Here is a 22,995-nt window from a genome sequence, read left to right on the forward strand (position 1 = left end):
CCTCCTTCAGAGGAGGAGGCTTCCTTGGGGTTTTACCCCATGCATACCGCCACCTCTTGGGGAGGAAGTTCTCAGCTGACATACTGCTCATCTCAGAAACATTATTCTTTAGTGTTCCTGTTCTAGTTCTTACATTTACACTATTCCCTTCATCTGAGATACAAAATTCCTTTTCTGTCCTCATGTTTCTGAAAACAGCATAATAGTTCTTTAAAAAGGATTGCATTCTCTATTTAAAGGGGGTACTTAAAGGGGGTAGCTTTTTATCACTCCCTCTTCTTGTCGCAATGAGGAAAAAGAGGAGTTGTTGCTGAATCGAGAGGGAATAGTACAGTCTTTCGAGGAAATAAGGTGCAGTATGCATGAAGGGTAACGGGCACTAGGGCCCCAGTGGGAAGAGCTTTCCTCCCGGGAGGTTTGGGCAGGGCGGGCAGCTGGGCTGCCAGTGCTAAGCATTTAAGGACCTGCAGGTTCCCTCATTTTATCTCTGGTAACTGGTATTTGTCTTGGCCCTGCTTTAGTTCGTAAGCTCCAAAAGCTAGAAATGGGCAGTTGAATTTTACTTCGATTATTTTAATGCTAATTAGAAGTGAAATATTCAAATTTGGAGAATTTGTTGAAAAAAAAAAAAAAAGGTGGGTAATTGCATAAATGCTTAGGCATTACTTTTCCATTTCAATTTAAAACACCTCCTCTCTCTTCATTATGTAATTACTCACACCATTATTTGACCCAAACAATTTGTTATTTTCCCACACAGGTTAGACAATTATCTGAATTTAGCTTTCTAGTTTCAACACAGTTGAAATACAAGATGTTTTTTTTCTTTACCCAGGATGTTTTGACCCGTGTTAAAACAATACCTTTTATCCCAGGCGCCAAAATGTGGTACCTGTTACACGTTATGGAATTAGCTTCGGCTAGTGTTTCCTGTGAGATTTCACCCCGGCAGACGTCAGCCTCCAGGGCCACTGAGGAAGCAAAAACAATAAGCTCTCCTTGCTGATATGCCTTTACTTTTTAATGTATTCTGAGGTCTGTTAACCAGGGTTTGTTGTTGTTGTTGTTGATACACTTAGTGTGTGTGTGGGTGGTGAAGCCTTCAGGAGATTAACCCCCCCAGGTCAGTCGTTGCTGCAGGTCACTTCCCGTGAGTTGTCCTTTAGAATATTTGGAAGTGAAGTTTTATTGTTCCTTAGTTTAATAGCAGGTCAGTGTTAACTGTTGAGCCACGGGAAGTAAATAAATGGTGTTTCTGATGTCATCATGTAAATTTGGCTTCAGCTCAGGTGGATTAGTACCATTGTTTACAAATACAGATTCCTTGGTTCCATGGTTGTAGGTCCTGATTCAGTAAGTTTGGTAAGGGGGCCAGGTATTTGTACCTAAAAAGAAGAAGCCCAAACGAGGAACCAAATCCAAACCAAAACAAAGCAATAATAACAAAAAAAAACCTCCAAGATGTAGAGGACATTTAGCGGTGGAAGGGGGGAAACTGTGTGTGTGTGTGTGTGTGTGTGTGCTTTATATAGAAATATACATCTACTTAGTTATATTTTTTAAAAAGAGTATGTGTTATTGCTTTTTGACTTTAGGGTATATTGGGAATATGTCCTATATGGCAGAATTATATTTTAAGAGGATAAGTCGTATATATTTATTTCTTACAAATACATATGCCTTGATGTGATCACACATGGCTATACACGATTTATACATACAGTGCGTAAATAAAGTCTCCTGTGGTAGGAGATAAATAATTGCCTTCAGGGGCCCTGTTTTTGTGTTTTTGTTTTTTCCAGCGTGGATATTCATAAGTTAATTCAAGTCTGTAGCAGAGTCACTTTGTATGGGCCTCCCAGCTCTAATGGTCCAGCTGTCTTTGCTTCACTAACAAATACAATTTGGTGGCTGTAGGTATCTTCAGTGGTCTCTTTGAATGGTGCAGATAATAGCTTAATGTTAATCTTTTGTACTGCTATCATTGTTTTATAAAACTAAAAATAGCATTGTAGGTGGAATAAAAGAAAAGTTTTGGAAAACTATGTGCTTTTAAAGGTTGACAGAATTTCATCATCTTCCACCCTGCTATTTTAGTAAACACATTCAGAAAACAGTTGTTGCTATTATGGGTGTGGGACTTTGTCTCCCAGGGACTAAACCACTAGCTACAAATAGAACACACTGAAAATCTAACTGGAATTATTGTTACTTATTATATTTCTTCTGTGTATCAACTGGTATGTCATCTGACCCAGGCTAATATTCAGTGAAACCTTTCTTTCTTTTTCTTTCTTTCTTTTTTTTTTTTTTGCCATTTTTTTATCTGTATATCTCCAATTCTAAAGATTATCATAGAAATGTAAGAAAACTTAGGTAGATGACATAGAATCATCTGCAGCAATGGTTTCTGTAGACCTTAATGGATTTTTGCTGGTGTCTAGTGAAATGAGAAGTATAAGGAAAATATAGTGAATTTTTCCTGAAGCTAAATATTTGATCCTTCATCATGATATTCCTCCTATTTTGGTGTTAAAATGGGCTCTTTTTAAATAAAATAATGACAGTACAGGGTAGTTTGACTTTTTTTTGTTTTTATGTCTTTACTTGGCAAAATGAAAAGTTGGCACCCAATTTGGTAGGGCAGGTATAAGTGTGTGCATTTTAAAGTTGATGTCTCTGTGACATCTCAAGGTCTGGGAACTACTGATGGAAAATGTACAGACAGGTACACTGAAAATGGATGGTCTTTGATGAATACTTTGGCCCTTTGATTTCTCTTACTGGGTAGTGTATTTGGCATGGTGTACACGTTGTGTTGTGTTTATATCCTGTGTATGGTCTCTGGCCTTAGAGTTCTCGTCCTTGAGTTTCTGTTTCCAGTTCCCAGCTGCCTGACCTTGAAGACAGGAGAGCGGCTCATCCTTTTGTCTGGCAAGATCCATATCGTCTTCTTGCATCTTCTCCATTCCTGAATTCCCTTTCCCTGCCTCATTGTATCTTACTGGATTTGTATCCAAGAAGATCCAGTTATAAATGCCAGCCGACCTTTGAGCTTAGCACTGCTCCTGGCTCTGTAACCAGGTACTGACTTGACAGCTGGTCTGGTTTATTATGAAATCACCAGTAGCTTTGGGTATGGATACTCTAGTGGTGTACACGGCTCTGTGTAGGACGTTACAACACCCAGTAAAATGAGTAAAATATATGCCTGTTCTCTAAGTCAATTGTCAACCAATAAGAATATTAAACACACCATCACGTATTTTTTTTTTTCATTTTTTTTATTGTGGTAAAATACACATAACAAATTTTACCATCTTAACTTTTTAAGTGTTATTAAAATACATTCACATTTTTGTGCAGTCATCACAACACCCATTCCCATAATTCTTTTCATGTGGTAAAACTGAAACCCTGGACCCCTTAAACAGTAACTCCACATTCTCCCCTCCCCACAGCCACTGTCAGCGTGGTTCAGCTTCCTGCCTCGAATTTGGCTACTCTGAGTACCTCATACAAGTGGACTCCAAAGAGCATTTGTCTTTTTGTGACTGGCTTATTTCATTTAGTATATTGTCTTCAAAACTCACACATACTGTAGCATATTGCAGAATTTTCATTCTTTCTCAGGGTGAATAATAATAGTCCAGTGTATTTCCTTAACCATTCATCTGTCAATGGACATTGGGTTAATTCCACATTTTGGCTATTTTAAGTAATGCTGCTGCTATGAATACGGGTATATAAATATCTCTTTGAGACTTGCTTTCAATTCTTTGGCGTATATACTTAGAAGTGGAACTGCTGGGAAATTCTACGTTTTTGATTTTTTGAGGAACTGCCGTACTGTTTTCCATGGTGGCTGCACCATTTTACATTCTTACCAGCAGGGCATGAGGGTTCCAGTTTCTCTATATATTTGTCAACACTTATGTTTCCCGTTTTGTTTTGTTCTTTTGTTTTTTGTTTTTTGTTTTTTTTTTGATAACCAGTCTAATGGGTGTGAGATGGTATTTTATTGTAGCTTTGATTTGCATTTCCCTAATGATTAGTCATGTTAGGTATCTTTTCATGTGCTTATTGTACATTTGCATATCTTTGGAGAAATGTCTGTTCAAGTCCTTTGCCCATTTTTGAATTGGGTTGTTTGTTTTGTTGTTGTTGAGTTTTAGGAGTTCTCTGTAATTCTCTTAATCTCTTATCAGATATATGATTTGTAATTTTTTCTCTGATTCTGTGGGTTACCTTTTTACTCTGTTGAAAGTGTCTTTTGGAGAAAAAATTTAATTTTTCTTAAATCTTAAAATTTGTCTGTTTTTTTTCTTTTGTTGCCTGTGCCTTTGGTGTCATATCCAAGAAATTACTGCCAAATCAAGGTCATGAAGCTTTTATCTTATGTTTTCTTCTCAGAGTTTCATTGTTTTAGGTCTCACATTTAGCTTTTTGATGCATTTTTGAGTTAATTTTTTTATATGGTGTCAGGTAAGGGCCCAGCTTCATTTTGGATGTGGATATCCAGTTTTCTCAGGATCATTTGTTGAAAAGACTGTCCTTATCTCGTCGAATGGCTTGGCACCCTAGAGAAAATCATTTGACCATGTATGTGTGGGTTTATTTCTGGGTTCTCCATTTTATCCCACTGGCCTGTAAGTCTGTGTTGTGCTAATACCAAACTGTTTTTGATAACTATAACTTGGCAATAAGTTTTGAAATCAGTAGTATGAACCCTATAGTTTTATTCTTTCTCAAGATTGTTTTGGCTATTTGGTGTCCCTTGAGATTCCATTTGAATTTCAGGATATGTCTTCCCCCCCCCCCCCCCCCCCACAAAAAGCATCATTGGGATTTTGATAGGGATTGCATTGAATCCGTATACCACTTTGGGTAGTATTGACATTTTAACAATATTCATCCAATCTATGATCATGCAACGTGTTTCTGTTATATCTTTTTCAGTTTCTTTCAGCAGTGTTTTGTAGTTTTTATTGTGTAAGTAACTTCCACTTTGATTAAGTTAATTCCTAAATATTTTATTCTTTCTGATGTGGTTGTAAATGAAGTTTTTGTAATTTCCTTTTCAGATTTTTCATTGTTCATGTATAGAAATGCAGCTGATTTTTGTATATTGACTCTTGTTCATGATACTTTGTTGGATTCATTTATTCTGGTGTTGGGGGGTATATTTAGGATTTTCTACATAGAAGATCATGTCATCTGTAAACAGATAATTTAACTTCTTCCTTTCCAATTTGGATGCCTTTTGTTTCTTTAACTTGCCTAATTGCTCAGGCTAGAACTTCCAGAACTTTGTTGAATAGGTAAAAATGAGCATCCTTGCCTTGTTCCTGATTGTAAAGGAAAAGGTTTCAGTTTTTACTTTGAGTGTGATCCTCACTGTTTTTCACATATGACTTTTATTGTGCTGAGGAAGTTTTCTTCTATTCCTAGTTTATTGATTGTTTTCATCAAGAAAGATGTTGAATTTTGTCAAGTGCTTTTTCTGCATCAATTGAGATGATCATATGTTGTTTTTTCTCCTTAATTCTGTTGATATGGCCTATTACATGGATTGATTTTTTAAAAAAGATTTTATTAGAGAGAGCGTGCAAGCGAGAGCACATGCACAAGAGAGAATGAGTGGGGGGAGGGGCAGAGGGAGAGGGAGAAGCAGAGACTCCCCGCTGAGCAGGGAGCCTGACTCTCTGGCTGGGTCCCAACATCCTAGGACCTGAGCTGAAGGCAGACGCTTGACCAGCTGAGCCACCCAAGTACCCCTACATGGATGGATTTTTATATGCTGAACTATCCTTGCATTCCAAGAACAAATCCCACATGATTATGATGTATAAGCCTTTTAATATGCTAATGAGTTGTGTTTGCTAGTATTTTGTTGAGGATTTTTGCATCCATGTTCATAAGGGATATTGGTCTGTAATTCTCCTTGGGGTGTCATTGGCCGGCTTTAGTAGCAAGGTAAAGCTGCCCTTATAGGATAAGTTAGGAAGTGTTCCCTTCTCCTTAGTTTTTTGGAAAAGTTTGAGAAGGATTGGTATTGCTTCTTAAGTGTTACGTAGAATTCACCAATGAAGCCGTCAGGTTCCAGGCTTTTCTTTGTTAGGAGAGTTTTGATTACTGATTTAAGCTTTTTAGTGGTTATAGACCTATTTAGATTCCCTATTGCTTCATGACTTGCTTTTAGAAGGTTTTGTGTTTTCAGGAATATATCCATTTTAACGAGGTTATGCAGTTTGTTGGTGTACAGTTGTTCATGGTACGTCTCTTATAATTCTGTATATTTCTTTAGAATTGTTAGTAATGTCCCACTTTCATTTCTGATTATAGTAATTTGAGTGTTTTTTTCTTAGTCCATGTAGCTAAAGGTTTGTCAATTTTGTGGATCTTTTCCTAGAACCAGCTTTTTTGTTGATTTTCTCTGGTGTTTTTCTGTTCTCTGTTTCATTCATCTCTTCTCAAATCTTTATTATTTCCTTCTGCTAGCTTTGGTTTTAGTTTATTCTTCTTTTTCTCTTTTCCTGAGTTATAAAGTTGGGTGTTGATATGAGATCTTTCTTTGAAAAAGAAAAAAGTGTTTATAGCTATAAATTTTCTTCTTAGTACTGCTTTGTCTGCGTCCCATAAGTTTTGGTGTGTGGTATTTTTGTTTTCCTTCATCAGTAAGTATGTTCTCCTTTGATCCATTGGTTGTTTAAAAGTGTGTTGTTTAATTTCCACAGTTTTGTGAATTTTTGTGTTCTGATTTCCAACTTTGTTCGTTGTGTTCAGAGAAGATACTTTTAAATCTATGGAGACTTAATTTGTGTCCTGACCTGTGGTCTGTCCTGGAATATGTGCCATGTGTATTGTGTTGCTGTTGGGTAGAATGTTCTGTTAGATCTAGATGGTTCATTGTATTGCTTAGGTTCTCTGTGCCTACTTTCCTTCTGTCTGGTTGTTCTGTTCATTATTGAGAGTGGGTATTAAAGTAACTACTATTGTAGAACTATTTCTTTTTTGAATTCTGTCAGTTTTTGCTTCATATTTTGATGGTGTGTCATTACTGTGTAAGTGTTTATACTTGTTATATCTTCTTGCAGTATTGAATCTTTTATCAACTTATAATGCACTTCTTTGTTTTCATTACATTTTTTGATTTAATGCCTGTTGTGTGTGATATTAGTATAGCAACCCTTGCTCTCTTTTGGTAATTAAGTACTGGGAATATCTTGTTCCATCCTTTTACTTTCAACCTCTTTGTGTCTTTGGATCTAAAGTGAGTCTCTTGTGGACAACATATAGTTGGATCTTATGTTGTTATCCATTCTGCCAACCTCTGTCTTTTGATTGGAGAGTTTAATTCATTTGCATTTAATTACTAATAAGGAGGGACTGACTTCTCTCTTTGTGCTGTTTTCTGTATGCCTTACAAAGCTTTTGCCCCTAATTTACTGCATTATTGTTTTCCTTTGCATTTATATTTTATTTTTTATTTTTTTAAGATTTTATTTATTTATTTGACAGAGAGACAGCGAGAGAGGGAACACAAGCAGGGGGAGTGGAGAGGGAGAAGCAGGCTTCCCGCCAAGCAGGGAGCCCGATGCGGGGCTCGATCCCAGGAACCTGGGACCATGACCTGAGCCAAAGGCAGACGCTTAACAACTGAGCCACCCAGATGCCCCTGTTTTCCTTTGCATTTAGTTGATTTTTTATAGTGAAAGTTTTAAGTAACTTTCTCATTTCCTTGTGTTTATATTTTGTAGCTGTTTTCATTATGGTTACCATGGGGACTATATTTAACATTCTCAAGTTATAACACTAATTTGAATGTATACCAGCTTAATGTCAACAACAATAAAACCTGTGCTCCTTTTCAGCTCATCCCCACATCTTTTGGTTGTTGATGCCGAATCTCTCTAGTGAATTTTTCATTTTGCTTCTTGTAGTTCTCCGCTCCAGAATTTCTTTGTTTTATGCTTTCTGTTCTTTCATTTCCATTTTTTCATTCATTGTTCTCTTGATTTTTGCACATTTTTTGTTCTTTGAACATCTTTAAGACAGTTGTTTTACAAGACAAAACAGAGAGGGAGACAAACCATAAGAGACTCTTAATCTCTCAGGAGACAAACTGAGGGTTGCTGGAGGGGAGGAGGGTGGGAGGGATGGGGTGGCTGGGTGATGGACATCGGGGAGGGTATGTGCTATGGTGAGCACTGTGAATTGTGCAAGACTGATGAATCACAGACTTGTACCCCTGAAACAAATAATACATTATATGTTAATTTAAAAAAAAAAATTGGAAAAAGCCAGTTGTTTTATTTTTTTCTCTTTCCTTAATATTTTTTCTTTTTTTATTATTATGTTAATCACCATGCATTACATCATTGGTTTTTGATGTAGTGTTCCATGATTCATTGTTTGTGTATAACACCTAGTGCTCCGTGCAGAACGTGCCCTCTTTAATACCCATCACCGGGCTAACCTATCCCCCCACCCCCTCCCCTCTAGAACCCTCAGTTTGTTTCTCAGAGTCCATAGTCTCTCATGGTTCTTCTCCCCCTCTGTTTTCCCCGCCTTCATTCTTCCCCTCCTATCTTCTTCTTCTTCTTCTTTTTTTTTTTTTTAAACATATAATGTATTATTTGTTTCAGAGGTACAGGTCTGTTATTCAACAGTCTTACACAATTCACAGCGCTCACCATAGCACATACCCTCCCCAATGTCTATCACCCAGCCACCCCATCCCTCCCACCCCACCCCCCACTCCAGCAACCCTCAGTTTGTTTCCTGAGATTAAGAATTCCTCATGTCAATGAGATCATATGTTACATGTCTTTCTCTGATTGACTTATTTCGCTCAGCAGTGTTGAAAAAGATAAGCAAAGCCAGTTGTTTTAAAGTCTTTGTCTAGTATATCCGCCATAGGACTTTCTTGGGGACAGTTTTTGTTGACTTATATTTTTTTCCTTTGAATGAGCCATACTTTCCTGTTTCTTTGTGTCTTGTGATTTTTTTTTTTTCAACACCTGACATTTGAATCTAATAATGTGGTAACTCGGGAAATCAGATTCTCCCCCTGCACAGGTTTTGCTGGGTTTTGTTATTGTTTATTTTTTAATTGTTGTACACTTTGTTTGTGGTGAGGATCAGCCTGAGAGGTAAGAACTTAAGATCTTCTCAGGTCTTTTCTGATCCTTTTTCTGGGCATGTGTGGTCACTTTCTAATTTTGCTCGTATGTGCAGTTGTTTTTTGAGTGTCCTAGTCTTTAATATCTGGGCTCCCCAAAGGAAAACAAGTGAAAAATGAAGGGGGGGAGGGATGCTGGCCCTTTAAATCTTCTGACAGTCACTTCAGCTAGAGAGGTGGAGACTTTTAACAATGTGGGGAGGTGCTACAATGGCCGCCACCTCTTTATCTTGAGCCTCTGTGATAAGAAGTGGCAATCAGAGCATCATTCCTGATATTTTGGGGGCAAGGTCCTTTTTACCCACCCTAGCACCCACATGCTGTGTGTAAGCTGCTCTCAGAACACATGTACAGCTGCCTTACTGCATGGCTAGGGGTAAGGTGTTGGCAGGGTAGGAGCCACTCCTGAGCTAAGAGCTGAAATTACCCAAAAGTTGCCATCCAGATCTTCCCCTGGAAGTTGCAAGCTCTTAGCCCTTAGGAACCAGAGTTCCAAAATTGTTGCATCAGACAGATTCTGTCAGTGCAGTACTCTCACGGTGAGGACACCCTTTCCTGGAGCTTCCCAATCCACCATCCTCCTAGGATCCTCCCCACTCATCATGTGTTCTTACACACATGTGTAAGATAGGTTGTATCTTAAGAGAGGTCAAGTACAATCAGTGCTCAAGGAGTTCCAGATAAGATAGATTCATCTTTGGGGACTCCTGGCTGGCTCAATTGGAAGAGCATGCAACTCTTGATCTCAGGGTCACGAGTTTGAGACCCATGTTGGGTGTAGAGTTTACTTAAAAAAAAAAAAAAAAAAGATAGATTCATCTTTCATTGAGCTGTCTGTGTAGCTTTGAGTAAATTTCTTACTCTTTTCCAACTTCAGTTTCCTCTATGAAAGTTAGTGATAAAAATACTGATATCAAGATTTCTGTGAGGATGAATGAAACCATGCAAAATGCATGACTGAGTGTCCAGCATTGAGCAACCACCTTTTACTATTGGTAGCAACCCTCTCCCCACTCTCCCCCTCTGCCCCCCCAACCAGGTGATTTTAAAGATTGTGGTGATTTTTACACAGATTAATGGGTGGTGATGATAAAGGTAATTGTGTTAGGTCAAGGGAATGGGAAATAAGCATATAGAGCTGAAATATGTTGGAACATCTTTTTGAAGCAAAGGATGTAGCCCAGTAGCTAATGGAGGTAGAATAAGAGAAAAATGTAGCTGCAGTTGTTTTTTAATTCAGGAGAAAGTCTAGCTGCTGCCAAGCCCCCTCTCTCCTTCCCTCCCTTCCTTTCTTTTTCAAAAGGAAAAGCAACTTCAGAAAGGTAACAGTTGAAGAGAGAGATTGTAATTATTAGAATAAGATGTTGGGGTTGGGGATAGAAGATGGAGTCAGTAACCCTGGTGGAGAGATTCAGTTCAGGTTGGAGGCTTCCTGGCCACAGGAAGCTTAAAGAATGTAAGGTTTTGGAACTATATTTTGTTAGTTTTTAAGGATGTCATTTTTTCTTTGCTTGTTCAGGATTTTGAAAAGCTTGGCAAACAAGTATTATATTATCATTTGAAGATCTAATCAGATCCTGCTGATAGGAGTATCTCTTACATTTGTTTAAAAGATCAAAAGGTTTATAATTTTCCTGGAAATACTTTTAAAACCAAGATGAGGGCTCAAAATAGGCTATATTTAACAGCCAAGTCTGGCACAACCTACCCTGTGTGAACCTTTTGTTTCCTGAGGTGTTTTTTGTTTTGGTTTGTTTTTTTTGGTTTGTTTTTTTTGGTTTGCTTCATTTTACTTCAGTTATGGAAGAATGTGGCTGGCCCACAGCATGATTTTTGTAAGGTTTAGTGCTGTAAAGGGCTTATTATTTTGTAAGGTTGAAGCTTTGAGGAGTATTGTACTTTGTCAATTGATTAAAAGTAAATAAGGTTGAATTATGTGAATGAAACTGAATATGCTAGTTTGAAGTGTTAATGTCTGAGTCCACAATAGTTTTTTTGCATATTTAAATTTATTTTTGACCCTAAGGCACAGAGAGAAAGGAAATTCTGAGTCACATAGGCTTTTTTCCTCCCCCATAAAAAAAAGATATCAGTATGGGTGAATTTTTAAAAGTATAAATCTGATTTTTAAATTATTTCAGAACTTGTGATATTTAAAGATGCTCTTTAAAGGAAAAAAAACTGAATATGTTAAAACTTTTAGTTTTCATTTGCTTTCTGTGGCTTAGGTATTAAATTTGACATTTTGTTATGCATTTGAGCCCTTTGAAATATTTTAATTTGTGAAAATTGTTATTTCATCTCTTTGGTTTCCGTAACTTAAAAATATTCCGCCACAGATGCTTTTTAAAACTTTAGAGTTGTACTGCTAAATTGAATGCTGAGTCTGTCTTTGCTTTTGAGGTGTTTAGTTCATTCTTGGCCTGTGGCCATATGACACCCTTACAGGGAGCAGTAGGTGTGGTGCGCTCGCTTTATTATTCTATCAGGACAGTTGATGGCTCTTCAGGATTTTCCATCTTCCTTGGAGTTTCACAGGCATCTCTTCCTGGTTTTGGCTTTCAACAGTCAGCCTTCAAAGATCTTTTGTTTTCTGACGGTTGAAGAAATTGGCTTGATGTTCTTACTCCCAGACAATTATTTAATTGTTTACAGATAACTTGAAAGTATCTAGTAAAGGTTTCTATGATGAATCCCTTTATTTTATTGGAAGCTTGTCATGTCGAAATTGAGAAAATTGTTTTTAAATATCATCAAAAACTCATTCTTTTCTGATTTTGTTGTACATATCGTTCTTATGTATTATAACAGGTCTCTCTCTTTTTTAAGTGCAAGGTATAGCAGATTTGATGCTTGACATGGTGCTGTTATAACATGCTTGAACAAATATGCTTTATAGAAATTTTCACTTTATCAAAATAACATATTTTGATAACTGCAGATAAGGATGAACCTATCTTATACAATGAAGAGTTTAGAACTTCAAAAATATATCACATCAGCCACCCTAATTAACCCCAGGGGAGCAGTTTAGTGAAGAATATTTTGAATTCTTAATGTAATATTTATACTTACTGGCTTATTTTGATTATTATAAATGTTTCCAAATATCACCTTGTTTTATTAAAATGTTCTAGTGGATTTTCATGAGTGAGTTTTCCATGGGGTTACATTTCCACCTTTATTAAGTGAGCCAGTAGGAAAATATGATTTGGTTTCCACAGTTGGTTTGAGCCAACCCATCAGCAGCACATCTGTTCCATGAAGTTATAAGGTCCATCTGGAACATGATCGTGCATAATTATTTCTTTACAGAATTGTTTAGAACAGTCCCATTAAACAACCAGTGGCCGACAGTTACCAGTCACTTACTAGGTGCGGATGCTATTCTAAATACTTCACGTGTGTTCATTCGTTCATATTATAAATGTTTCACATACATGTTTACTTCTCCTTCTGTTTTCCTTCCCCTTCTTCAGGCTGGTGTCCCTCAAGAGAGTTACTTTTAAGAAATAGCCCAAGTCAGAAATAGTAGTAGCTTTTATTAAGATTATCCACTTAATTTATGGAACTCTCCATTGGTAATAGAAATAAGAGAGAGGGGTCAAGAGACTTGAAGTAGTTTCAGGAGGCAAAGAGAGCAGATTCTCCGCAAGAGTGCCGATTTACCCACAGTGAATGCCCGTCATCAGGGGATATCACAGGTAAAGGAATGGTAGGGCTGCTGCATTGAACATTACCATGGTGCCACTTGAGAAGGGCAGCGAGAACCTGAGCAGTAGAATTTAAAAAGACGTGGCATATCAAATGAGATAACACATTTTGCCCCAATGCCAGCAAGAAGACGAAAAACAATTTGTAAAGAAGGATGGAATAACTGGTTTGGGCTAGTGGGTGGAAAAGAAGTCAGATTTCCAAAGAATGAAAGAGAGAAACACATGTTTTAGACAACTAACTTCATATACGGGATGATAAGTACTGGCAATATATTTGAATCCATATGCTACATTGTATCTCATGTCAGATGATTGACTAGTTTATTATTTGCATCTGTATGTAGCTAGGGTGTTTGACACACATTTATTCTGGGGAGTCAGATTGGTATGGAAACAGCATGAAGTTTGAAATTTGGCAGGCCTAGATTTGAATCATAGCTACGTGTCTTGAGCAAGCTACTTACTAGACTTCTCCCCCCTCCTTCCCATTTTTACTGAGATATTATTGACATATCACATTGTATAAGTTCAGAGTATATACAGCATAATGATTTGATATATGTCTATATTGTGAAATGCTTTTACCACAGTAAGTTTAGTTAACAGATTTCCCTGCACATGGTTAACATTTTTTTCTTGTGATAAGAACTTTTAAGATCTAGATCTCAGAAATTTTCAAATATAAGATACAATACTGATAATTATAATCACCATGCCGTACATTACGTCCCCAGAACTTAATTTTGCTTATAACTAGAAGTTTCTACCTTTAGATCACCTTCACCCATTTCCCACCCCCACTCCCCACTTCTGGCAACCACCAGTCTCTTCTCTGTTTCTATGAGTTTGTTTGTAGATTCCACCTATAAGTAAGGTCATACACACTTTGTATTTCTCTGTCTGACTTATTTCACGTAGCATAATAAAACCCTCAGTATTCATCCATGTTGTTGGAAATGGCAGAATTTCCTGCTTTTTTATGGATGAATAATGTTCCATTGTGTATGTGTGTATACATATACACACACACCATGTGTTTTATTCATCTGTTTATCTGTTGGACAAACTTAAGTTGTTTCTATGTCTTGGCTATTGTAAATAATGGAATGACAATGAGGATGCAGACATCTGAGATCGTGATTCCCTTTCTTTTGGATATATACTCAGAAGTGGAATTGTTGGATCATATGCTTGTTGTATTTTTAACTTTTGGGGAACCTCCATACTGTTTTTTATAGTGGTTGCACCAATTTATATCCCCTCCAACAGTGGCCAGATGTTCCCTTTCTTTTCTGTACATCCTTACCAACACTTGTTATCTTTTGTCTTTTTGATGATCGCCTTCCTAACAGGTGTGAAGTGATACTTCATTGTGGTTCTGATTTACATTTCCTTGATGACTGGTGATGTTGAGCCCCTTTTCATGTACCTGTTGGACATTTGTATGTCTTCTTTGGAAATGTCTATTCAGATTCTTTGGCCATTTTAAATTGGATTATTTGTTTGTTTGCTCGTTTTCGCTATTCAGTTCCTTATATATTTTGGATATAAAGCCCTTATTGGATATTAGGATTTCTTATTATGGAATAATAATCAAATGTTTGAATCACTTATTATGTTATGAATTAGATGTGTGCTTTGAAAATATTTTCTCCCAATCTGTAGGTTGCCTTTTCATTTTGTTGATCACTTCTTTTGCTGTGAAGAAGCTTTTTAGTTTGATGTAGTCCCACTTGTTTATTTTTGATTTTGTTGCAGTGCTTTAAGGTGTCACATCTGAAAAATCATTGCTAAGACCCATGTCAAGGAAGTTTCTTCGTGTTTTCTTCTAAAATTTTTATGGGTTTTGGTCTTACATATAAATCTTTAATCCATTTCAAATTAATTCTTGCGAGTGGTATAAGACAGTGGTCTAGTTTCATTGTTTTTGCAAGAGAACATCCAGTTTTCCTGGCAACACTTATTGAATAGACTAACCTTTTCTCCATTGAATATTCTTGTCTCCTTTGTCAAATATTAGTTGAGTGTATATGCATAGGCTTATTTCTGGGCTCTTAATTCTCTTCCATTTGTCTGTTTGTCTGTTTTTATGTCAGCACCATAATGTCTTGATCACTGTAGCTTTGTAATATTGTGTGAAATCAGGAAATGTGATGCTTCCTAGCTGTGTTCTTCTTTCTCAGGACTGTTTTAGCTATTATTAAGAGTCTTTTGTAGTTCCAGACAAATTGTAAGATTATTTTCTGTATTTCTGTAAAAAATGCTATTGAAATCTTGATAGGGATTGTATTGAGTCTATAGACATCTTTGAGCAGTATGGACATTTTAACAGTATTAGATCTTCCAATCCATGAGCATGGGCTATTTCTCCCAATTATTTGTATCTTCTTCAGTTTCTTTCATCATTGTCTTATTATTTTCAGTGTACAGGTTTTTTACCTCCTTGGGTAAATTTGTTCCTATATATTTTATCGTTTTTGGTGTTATTGTAAATGAGATTATTTTCTTTATTTCTTTTTCAGATACATTGTTAGTGTATAGAAATGCTGCTGTTTTTTTGTATGTTGATTTGGTATCCTCTAACTTTACTAACTTCATTGATTAGATCTAACAGGTTTTTGGTGGAGTTTTTAGGATTTTTTATGGATAAGACCATTCATCAACAGGGGCACCTGGGTGGCTCAATCTGTTAAGCATCTGCCTTGGGCTCAGGTCATGACCCAGAGTCCTGGGATTGAGCCCTGAGTCAGGCTCCTTGCTCATCAGGGAGCCTGCTTCTCCCTCTCCCCCACTGCTTGTGCTCACTCTCTCTCTCTGTCTCTCGCTGTCTCTCTCAAATAAATAAAATCTTAAAAAAAAAATCATGTCATCTGCAAACATAGTTTTACTTCTCTGATTAAGATACCTTTTATTTATTTTTCTTGTCTAATTACTCTGGCTAGGACTTACATGACTGTGTTGAATAGGAATGGGAAGAGTGGATGCCTTTGTTTTTGACCTTGGAGGAAAAGCTTTGACCCTTTCACCACTGAGTATGATGTAAACTGTGGGTTTGTCGTGTATGGTCTTTATTGTCTTGTAGTACAGTATTCTATACCCAGTTTGTTGAACGTTCTTATTATGAATGGATGTTGAATTTTGTCAGATAGTTTTTCTGTATCTATTGAGATGAACATATGATTTTTATCCTCAATTCTATTAATGTGTTGTATCACATTTCTTCATTTGTGTGTATTGAACCATCCTTGTTTCTGAGGGATGAATTCCACTTGATCGTGGTGTGTGATTCTTTTAGTATGCTGTTGAATTTGGTATGCTAATATTCTGTTGAGATTTTTTCATCTGTATTCGTGAAGGATATTCACTTGTAGTTTTCTTGTCTTAAAATGTCCTTATCCGGCTCTGATATCAGGATAATAATAACCTCATAAAATGAGTTCGAGAGTGTTCCCTCCTCTTCTGCTTTTTGGAAGAGTTTGAAAAGATTGGTATTCATTCTTTTTTAAATATTTGACAAAATTCATCAGTGAAACTATCTAGTCCTGTGCTTTTCTTTGGTGGGATATGATTCAATCTCTTTACTCATTATTAATCTATTCAGATTTTCTATTTCTTCATGACTTAATCTTTGTAGGTTGTATGTTTCTAGGAATTGGTGCATTTCTTCTAGATTGTCCATTTCTTCTAGATTTCTTCAGATTGTCTGCTATGAACAACCATATAGCATATATATATATATATATAATGTCTCATTGTATTTCTGTGGTATCAGGTGATTATCAGACATTTTTGAAGTAGATTCTTCATCTGTAAGATGGGGATAGTAACACTGAACTCTAGAATGGTGAATGAGATAATGTGTATAAAACATACAGGAAAGCGTCTGATGCTCAGTCAAGACTAAACAAAAGTGAGTTACTCTCCCAGGGAGAGCCAGCAACAGTTTTTTCTTTTCCCTTCTTATGGAACAGATGGAAATTGAAAAGAGAAGACCTATAACAACTGGGAGACTAGAATTTGTGCTCATAAGAGAGAGGCCACAATCTGTGTTTTATTTAAAAAAAAAAAAAAAAGTAAATGGCTTAGGAAGAAAAGAATGGTAGTTTTTTAAGATTATGTGGTTGGATAAACAGTAAAAATCATTTCTAAATATATGTGTTACTTAAGAGTGCCTTGCAAAAATTATCAGAAATGAAGCATTGCAGGCCACATGGGTGCCTCAGTCTGTTAAGCGTCTGCCTTCAGCTCCGGTCATTATCTAGGGGTCCTGGGATCGAGCTCCATATTGGGCTCCTTGCTCAGCGGGATGTCTGCTTCTCCCTCTGCCTATCCTCTTGCTCATTCTCTCTCTCATCCTCTCTTTCTCTCAAATGAATAAATAAACTCTTGTAAAAAAAAAGAAATTAAGCATTGCATATTTGGCTGCTGTGATTCACATGTATCTCATAGTGAAATATTAACAAAATTACACATTGGTTAGGTTCAAGTATTAAAAGTTCATTTTTTTCTCATTTTGAAATTTTAAAGCATTTGTATTATGATGGTGTTTTTCTGTTCATTTTAGCAGTTGAATCAATGAAGAGTTATTTTCTTGTTTTGTTTTGTTCAGTGTTGTTGAGCCTTTTTGGTGTAGGACTGTTCTATTATGTTGTAACTATTTCTTTTATAATAACAAAATTTATTTAAATTATATTTAAAAATTATGAGAGTAGAGCCAGTGTTTTAGTTTTTCAAAGATAACTCTTTATCATGTCTACAGACTATTGGGAAATCTATTTTTTTATTTTTCAAAACTAATGTCATTCTCCTTGTTTACTTTCTCTAATATAATCCTAGGGAGTATTCAATGGACTTGTTTTAATATATTTTTTCTGACTTCAGGAGTGAAAAATGTTATCTGAAAATTTCTAAGGGTGTATTTTTTTATGAGAATGCTATGTTGCCTATTTATTCTTATATCATTAGTTAAAAGTTAAATGAATATGCTTTATTATTTCTAAATAATACAGTATACATAAGCAATACTAAATTTCTACTTTTACAATGACCAAGCAATGTCACAGGTTTAAAAAAAATGTGGATCTTAAGTTTCTTTTGATCACTTAATCATTGTAAGCATTTATAAACTTTGTTCCTCATTGATACGTTCATTTGAAGATAATACTGTGTGATTCGTGCATTTTTGAATAGTTGAAACGTAAAAAAATTGCAAATTGTAAATTTCTGTGCCTTGTGGAAATAAAATAAGTATGAAGTATGATAGATACTGGTTTTTTAGTATTTTTCATATAAAGTGGCACATGTTACTAAAATAACATCTTGGTGTATGTTTTAGGTCTTTTTCCATGTTAAGTGTGTACTATCTTTTTTAAAAACTTGAGCCTCATTTATTGCTATCATTTGAACAGGTGTCTCAATGCTTGTACCTACTGCAAAACTAAACATGCCAGAGGAAATTTGGCCAGTTACCCAATTGATGAACTGGTAGAAAGAGCCAGACAGTCTTTTCAAGGTAAGAGTTTCTAGAATTATGTGCGATTTTAGCCTTCTTAATAAATTATAATAGTCTTCTAAATAACCCTTCACTTTAAATACATGCTTCTTTAGCTTTCTGAAGAGTTCATAAATATTTTAGTCTATGTGGCAGAAATGTTACCAGATCAGTCAGCCAGGTTCTAGTATTCACATTACTCTTCTTTTACCACTCTTCCATTTTCTTATGATTTATTTTGAACTTTATCACCCACTTTCACTTCACAGAAAAGACAAAAATAAAAAGTAAAAATGAAATCCATGACTGTCTGATGTGTGTTAAGACCTTTGTGGACTGAGAGAAATACTTTTCAAGATTTCCGACTCTTTCTTTGGTACTTTTTGGACGTTTGGAATGTAGAGTGAATAAGTGTTTCCAGGAGTCTTGAAAAAGGTAGATTTTACTATCAGTCAATGAAGATAACCCTCTTTATCTGCAGAACTTTGGACCAGCAAAGAGTGGTACAGGTAGAGAGTCCTAATGAGAATAATTCTTTGTGTGGGTGGCCAGCTACTTCCGAATCATCACTTGCTGGAAAATGTGATTGTTTAGGTATCTCCCAGCATATAATAAGACTTATCTTTAACATGAGTCACAGTTGTGTTGACACATAACTGCTTAAACCATAAACTTCCTCTTTTGTCTTTGTTTATAGTATGTGTGTATAACATTGGTGTGTCTTTACACCCAATATGATATAATCTATTGTCTTGTGATCTTGTGGGTTAATAGTTATTGGCAATGTACTGTTCCTTTTAGCAAGTAAGTTGGAGTGCTACTTTCAGTACGTCACACCCTCGAAGTGAAAGCATGAGTTCCGAACGCATTTCTTCATTTAATCTATGTAGAGCTTTTATCAACATGAATTTGGAATGCTCTTTATAATAGAGAGAAAAGTACCCTCGATTGATTTATTAACACCTCCCAACAATTTTTTTCTATTTTTACATTCTTAGTTCAGTCCCTTCCTTCATTCACATTCAACTTATATTGAACAAGAAATAAAAGGCAACTCATTGACTCCTGCCAGTGTTCTGTTTTAGAGCCAGGTAATTATCTAATCTGAAAAACAGTCTGAGTGATTGTCTTTTGTACAACATGACTACGTTAAGGCGTGTTCAGAAAGGGCATAAATTTGCACAGAAACCTAATCTATTTGAAAAATGATGCCTTTGCTGGCATTCTAAATTGGTGTTTATTTTTCCATATATTTGTCAGAAAATGGGGATATTAAAACTCTATGAGTTATCCACCAAACACTGCAAATTGGTAGGAGTATGAATTAGTTCTTTCGAGGTACTTTTCCAACATTATGCATTTCTATCCGCAGCTAAATATAACTCTTAAATAAATTTTCTCACTTTACTCTGAAAATTTATTTTAAAGATCTAAAACTGATAAATCACCATCTAGGACGTGAATGTATTCTCTTGGCTCCCTTATATCTATCTTCACCTATAACCTATCCTAACATTTTGATGTGATTGCTTCATGACTTAGTATGGACACATTGATTGATTGATTTTTATTTAAATTCAATTAATTAATATATAGTGTATTATTAGTTCCAGAAGTAGAGGTCAGTGATTCATCAGTCTTATATAACACCCAGTGCTCATTACATCACATGCCCTCCTTAATTGGACACATTTATGTATTACATTTGACTTGAGGTAAAAACCAGAAAGGAATAATCATAGTTTTTATAAACTAATCATAGAATTTTTCTGAAGATATCCAGTGTAGTTCTCTGATTTATCTTATTTTTTGGAAACGCCCTCTGAGCAATGGAAGTACAGGGTGTGACTTCAGTCAGACTTTATTGTCATTTAGCATCATCATAGCCCCGTGGGTTGGGCCAGTTAAGGTGAATGTTACAAAGAATACATCAGAGGTTAGCAGTGATGTAGTGTTTATTCACAGAGGAAGCATTCGAAGAGATTCATTTAGTATGGCTTCCATCATCATGAGTGTGTGTTTGGGTATGCGTGTGTTGGTGTATTGCCTTTTTATTCCCAGCCATGGAATGCTGGCCACGTAACATCCTTCCGGTGTCTTGTTATCTGTATATTAAAGCTGAAACTGAATGCTACTTTTTGGACTGGTGAGCTCATTTGATTGATGTATGATAGTGTTACTAAAATATTGAGGTCATAACTTCCTAGGCAAGCCAGAGTGGTTAGGAAAACTTCAAGTCGTTAGGTATTAGATGCTCTTTGCCATAGGAGGGTTTGAATTTGAAACAGTGTTCTGCTGACCAGCCACTGTGGTCTGAAGAAGGTGTGTGGCCCCCTCCAGCCCGTGGTTTTCTCATTACTGTGACATTAAGTATTGTTTGTTGTTAGAATTCGAGATAACTTACGGGAAGTAATTGGCTGTGTTCTTCTTATGAAGAAGACATGTTACTTAAACTGAAGGAATTTAAAGTGAATCCAAGAAGTCTAATTTTGAGTGAGAATATTGAAACATCTGTAACAGACATTAATGACTAGAGTCAAATGACAGATTTTCTTTTGCTGCTAAAACATGTTTTAGGAAAAATGCCTCTATAGAAAGAAACTATTTAGTGTGACTGTTACCTTTCATTCTCTTAATTTGAGAAAAGCAAATTCATGCTGAGAGTGGCCTTATACCCTTTTTTCCACTATAGGAAGTACCTGTTGATAGCTCACATTTTAAAGGCCTTAAGTTAATTATCTTTTTTTCTGCAAAGGACATTGGGATATTACTGATCTTACAGATTTCCTGTATGTGAGCTTTAAAATTGTGAAGAATAATTATTGAGGTAAATATAATAGAAGAAATTCTCTCTCATCTCTGTGACTTTTGCATATTTGTTCTTTAATAATTCAGGTGTTAGGAATATTCTTTGAGCTAGAACCCCTTAAATTCTGCATGACACCATTATTATTAAATGGCCCTATAATTAATAATAAACAATATGGTTCTTTGAAAGGATACTTTAAGATGAAAACCCTAACTATGCTGCCAATAAATTTTAGTATTATGAAAGCCACTCTGTCAGTGGAAGTTAAACTTCCCATCCTAAAAAGTACATTTCCTTTCTTTTTCTTAAAGTTTTTGATGACTGTGTGTCAGAAATACCAAATGACTTTTAAAAACTCTGAACCAGTTGTAGAATAGGGATAGAACCCAGATTGCCTGTCCTATGATACAATAAGAGCACAATTTCTTTCTGAATAGCTTATTTATGAAACATTTTATATTCATAAAAATTTATTTCTTAGTAGTCTAATGAATGAAGAGACTAAGGGCTGACCCAAAGACAAGGGAGCATTCAGAAGAGATTCTGAAATAATCATGAAATCATTCTGAATGTACAGTGGATTCCCAAAGCACCAAAAATATACTGACGATACATTCAGCTGCCAAAAAGTGAGAAAGAGAGCTCATTAAATTTTGAATGGATAGCATTAAAGTCAAAATTATTTATGTTTTTAAATAAAAACTTTAGTTTGCCTTTTACAAAAAATACATACATATATACACACACACATATATATGTATGTATATATGTATTTATATTTGGTTTCCTAGCTTTTTTTTTTTTCTCCTTTTTTCCCTTTTTCTCTCAACCCAGTCCCCTTGACATTTTCACCTTCTCAACGTGTTTATCATTTTTGTGGCCAGTTCTGAATATAAGATTTATCAAGTAACTTGAGCTTCTCCTCTCATTGTTCTAACAGCCTGTGGGGAAAACTTTCCCCTCACCTCCTCACCTCTGCTGAGATTTAGGTTTTAAAAATTCCTGGGCATCGCGGTGTTTGGGGACTGGGGTTTGACATGGTTGCATTTTAGATATCTAGAAAAACATGTCAAGCTGTGACCAGGACTTTGTTGGGGCCAGAATGAATTTATAAGCTAGTGTTTTCTAGGATATTTGTATTGATTTTTCTCTAGCAGCTAATCAATCAGTTTCAGTTGTATAAGTGATGGAGCAAACCTTTTTAAGTGTGCTGGGTGAGTGGTGTGGAAACAACACCGTTCACTGCTGTCTCTGGGATCAAAATGTAGACTTGATGGATGAGCTATTTTTATAGTGATTGTGTGCTTTTCTAGATCTCATTTGTGTGTTGCTACCTTTTCTCTCCCTCATAAATCTGAAAAACCCTCTCAGGATAAGTGGCATAAACTGGTTATGGAAAGGTAAATAAATTAAGATGAAGTATTCAAAGCAGGGAGAAAATTTCTTGGTGTTTACTGATTTTAGTATTAATGTTGAAATTTAAAAAAATGAATTCTGTTTTGAGACTTGCAAAGATACTGTCCATCATGTGTTAGATTAATTACGAAATGCAACTGGAAAACATTACCTCCTGACCTTTTAGGGAGGAAAGGACATGAGCAGTATTTGATTTTCGGGTGTATGAACTTAGATTGTTGAGTTTTACAGTTTATATCAAGCCACATTTGACTCACCACCGTTAGCAGTGATTGCTATATATTGATTCTGATCCGAGATCAGAAAAGAGACCAATAATTGCATCCTGTTAATTTATATGGCAGTTATTTCAATATCTCGTTTACTCCTTTATCTTTTC

The 22,995-nt window shown here is 35.9% G+C and overlaps 1 protein-coding gene across 6 annotated transcripts in view; it reads left to right on the forward strand.

Moving 5' to 3' along the window:
• CDKAL1 (CDKAL1 threonylcarbamoyladenosine tRNA methylthiotransferase) overlaps nucleotides 1–22,995 on the forward strand; it is a 642,750-nt gene that overhangs the window by 277,966 nt on the left and 341,789 nt on the right. For all 6 annotated transcript variants that reach the window (XR_004926977.2, XM_036123558.2, XM_036123557.2 and 3 more), the window contains one exon: nucleotides 18,309–18,412. Coding sequence is in view for 5 of the 6 variants with exons in the window: in XM_036123558.2 (XP_035979451.1) it covers nucleotides 18,309–18,412 (104 nt within the window). In the remaining variant the exon portion in view is untranslated. The remainder of the gene's footprint in view (nucleotides 1–18,308; nucleotides 18,413–22,995) is intronic.

This window comes from Halichoerus grypus, chromosome 9 (genome assembly GCF_964656455.1).
Source record: "Halichoerus grypus chromosome 9, mHalGry1.hap1.1, whole genome shotgun sequence".
NCBI lineage: Eukaryota > Metazoa > Chordata > Mammalia > Carnivora > Phocidae > Halichoerus > Halichoerus grypus.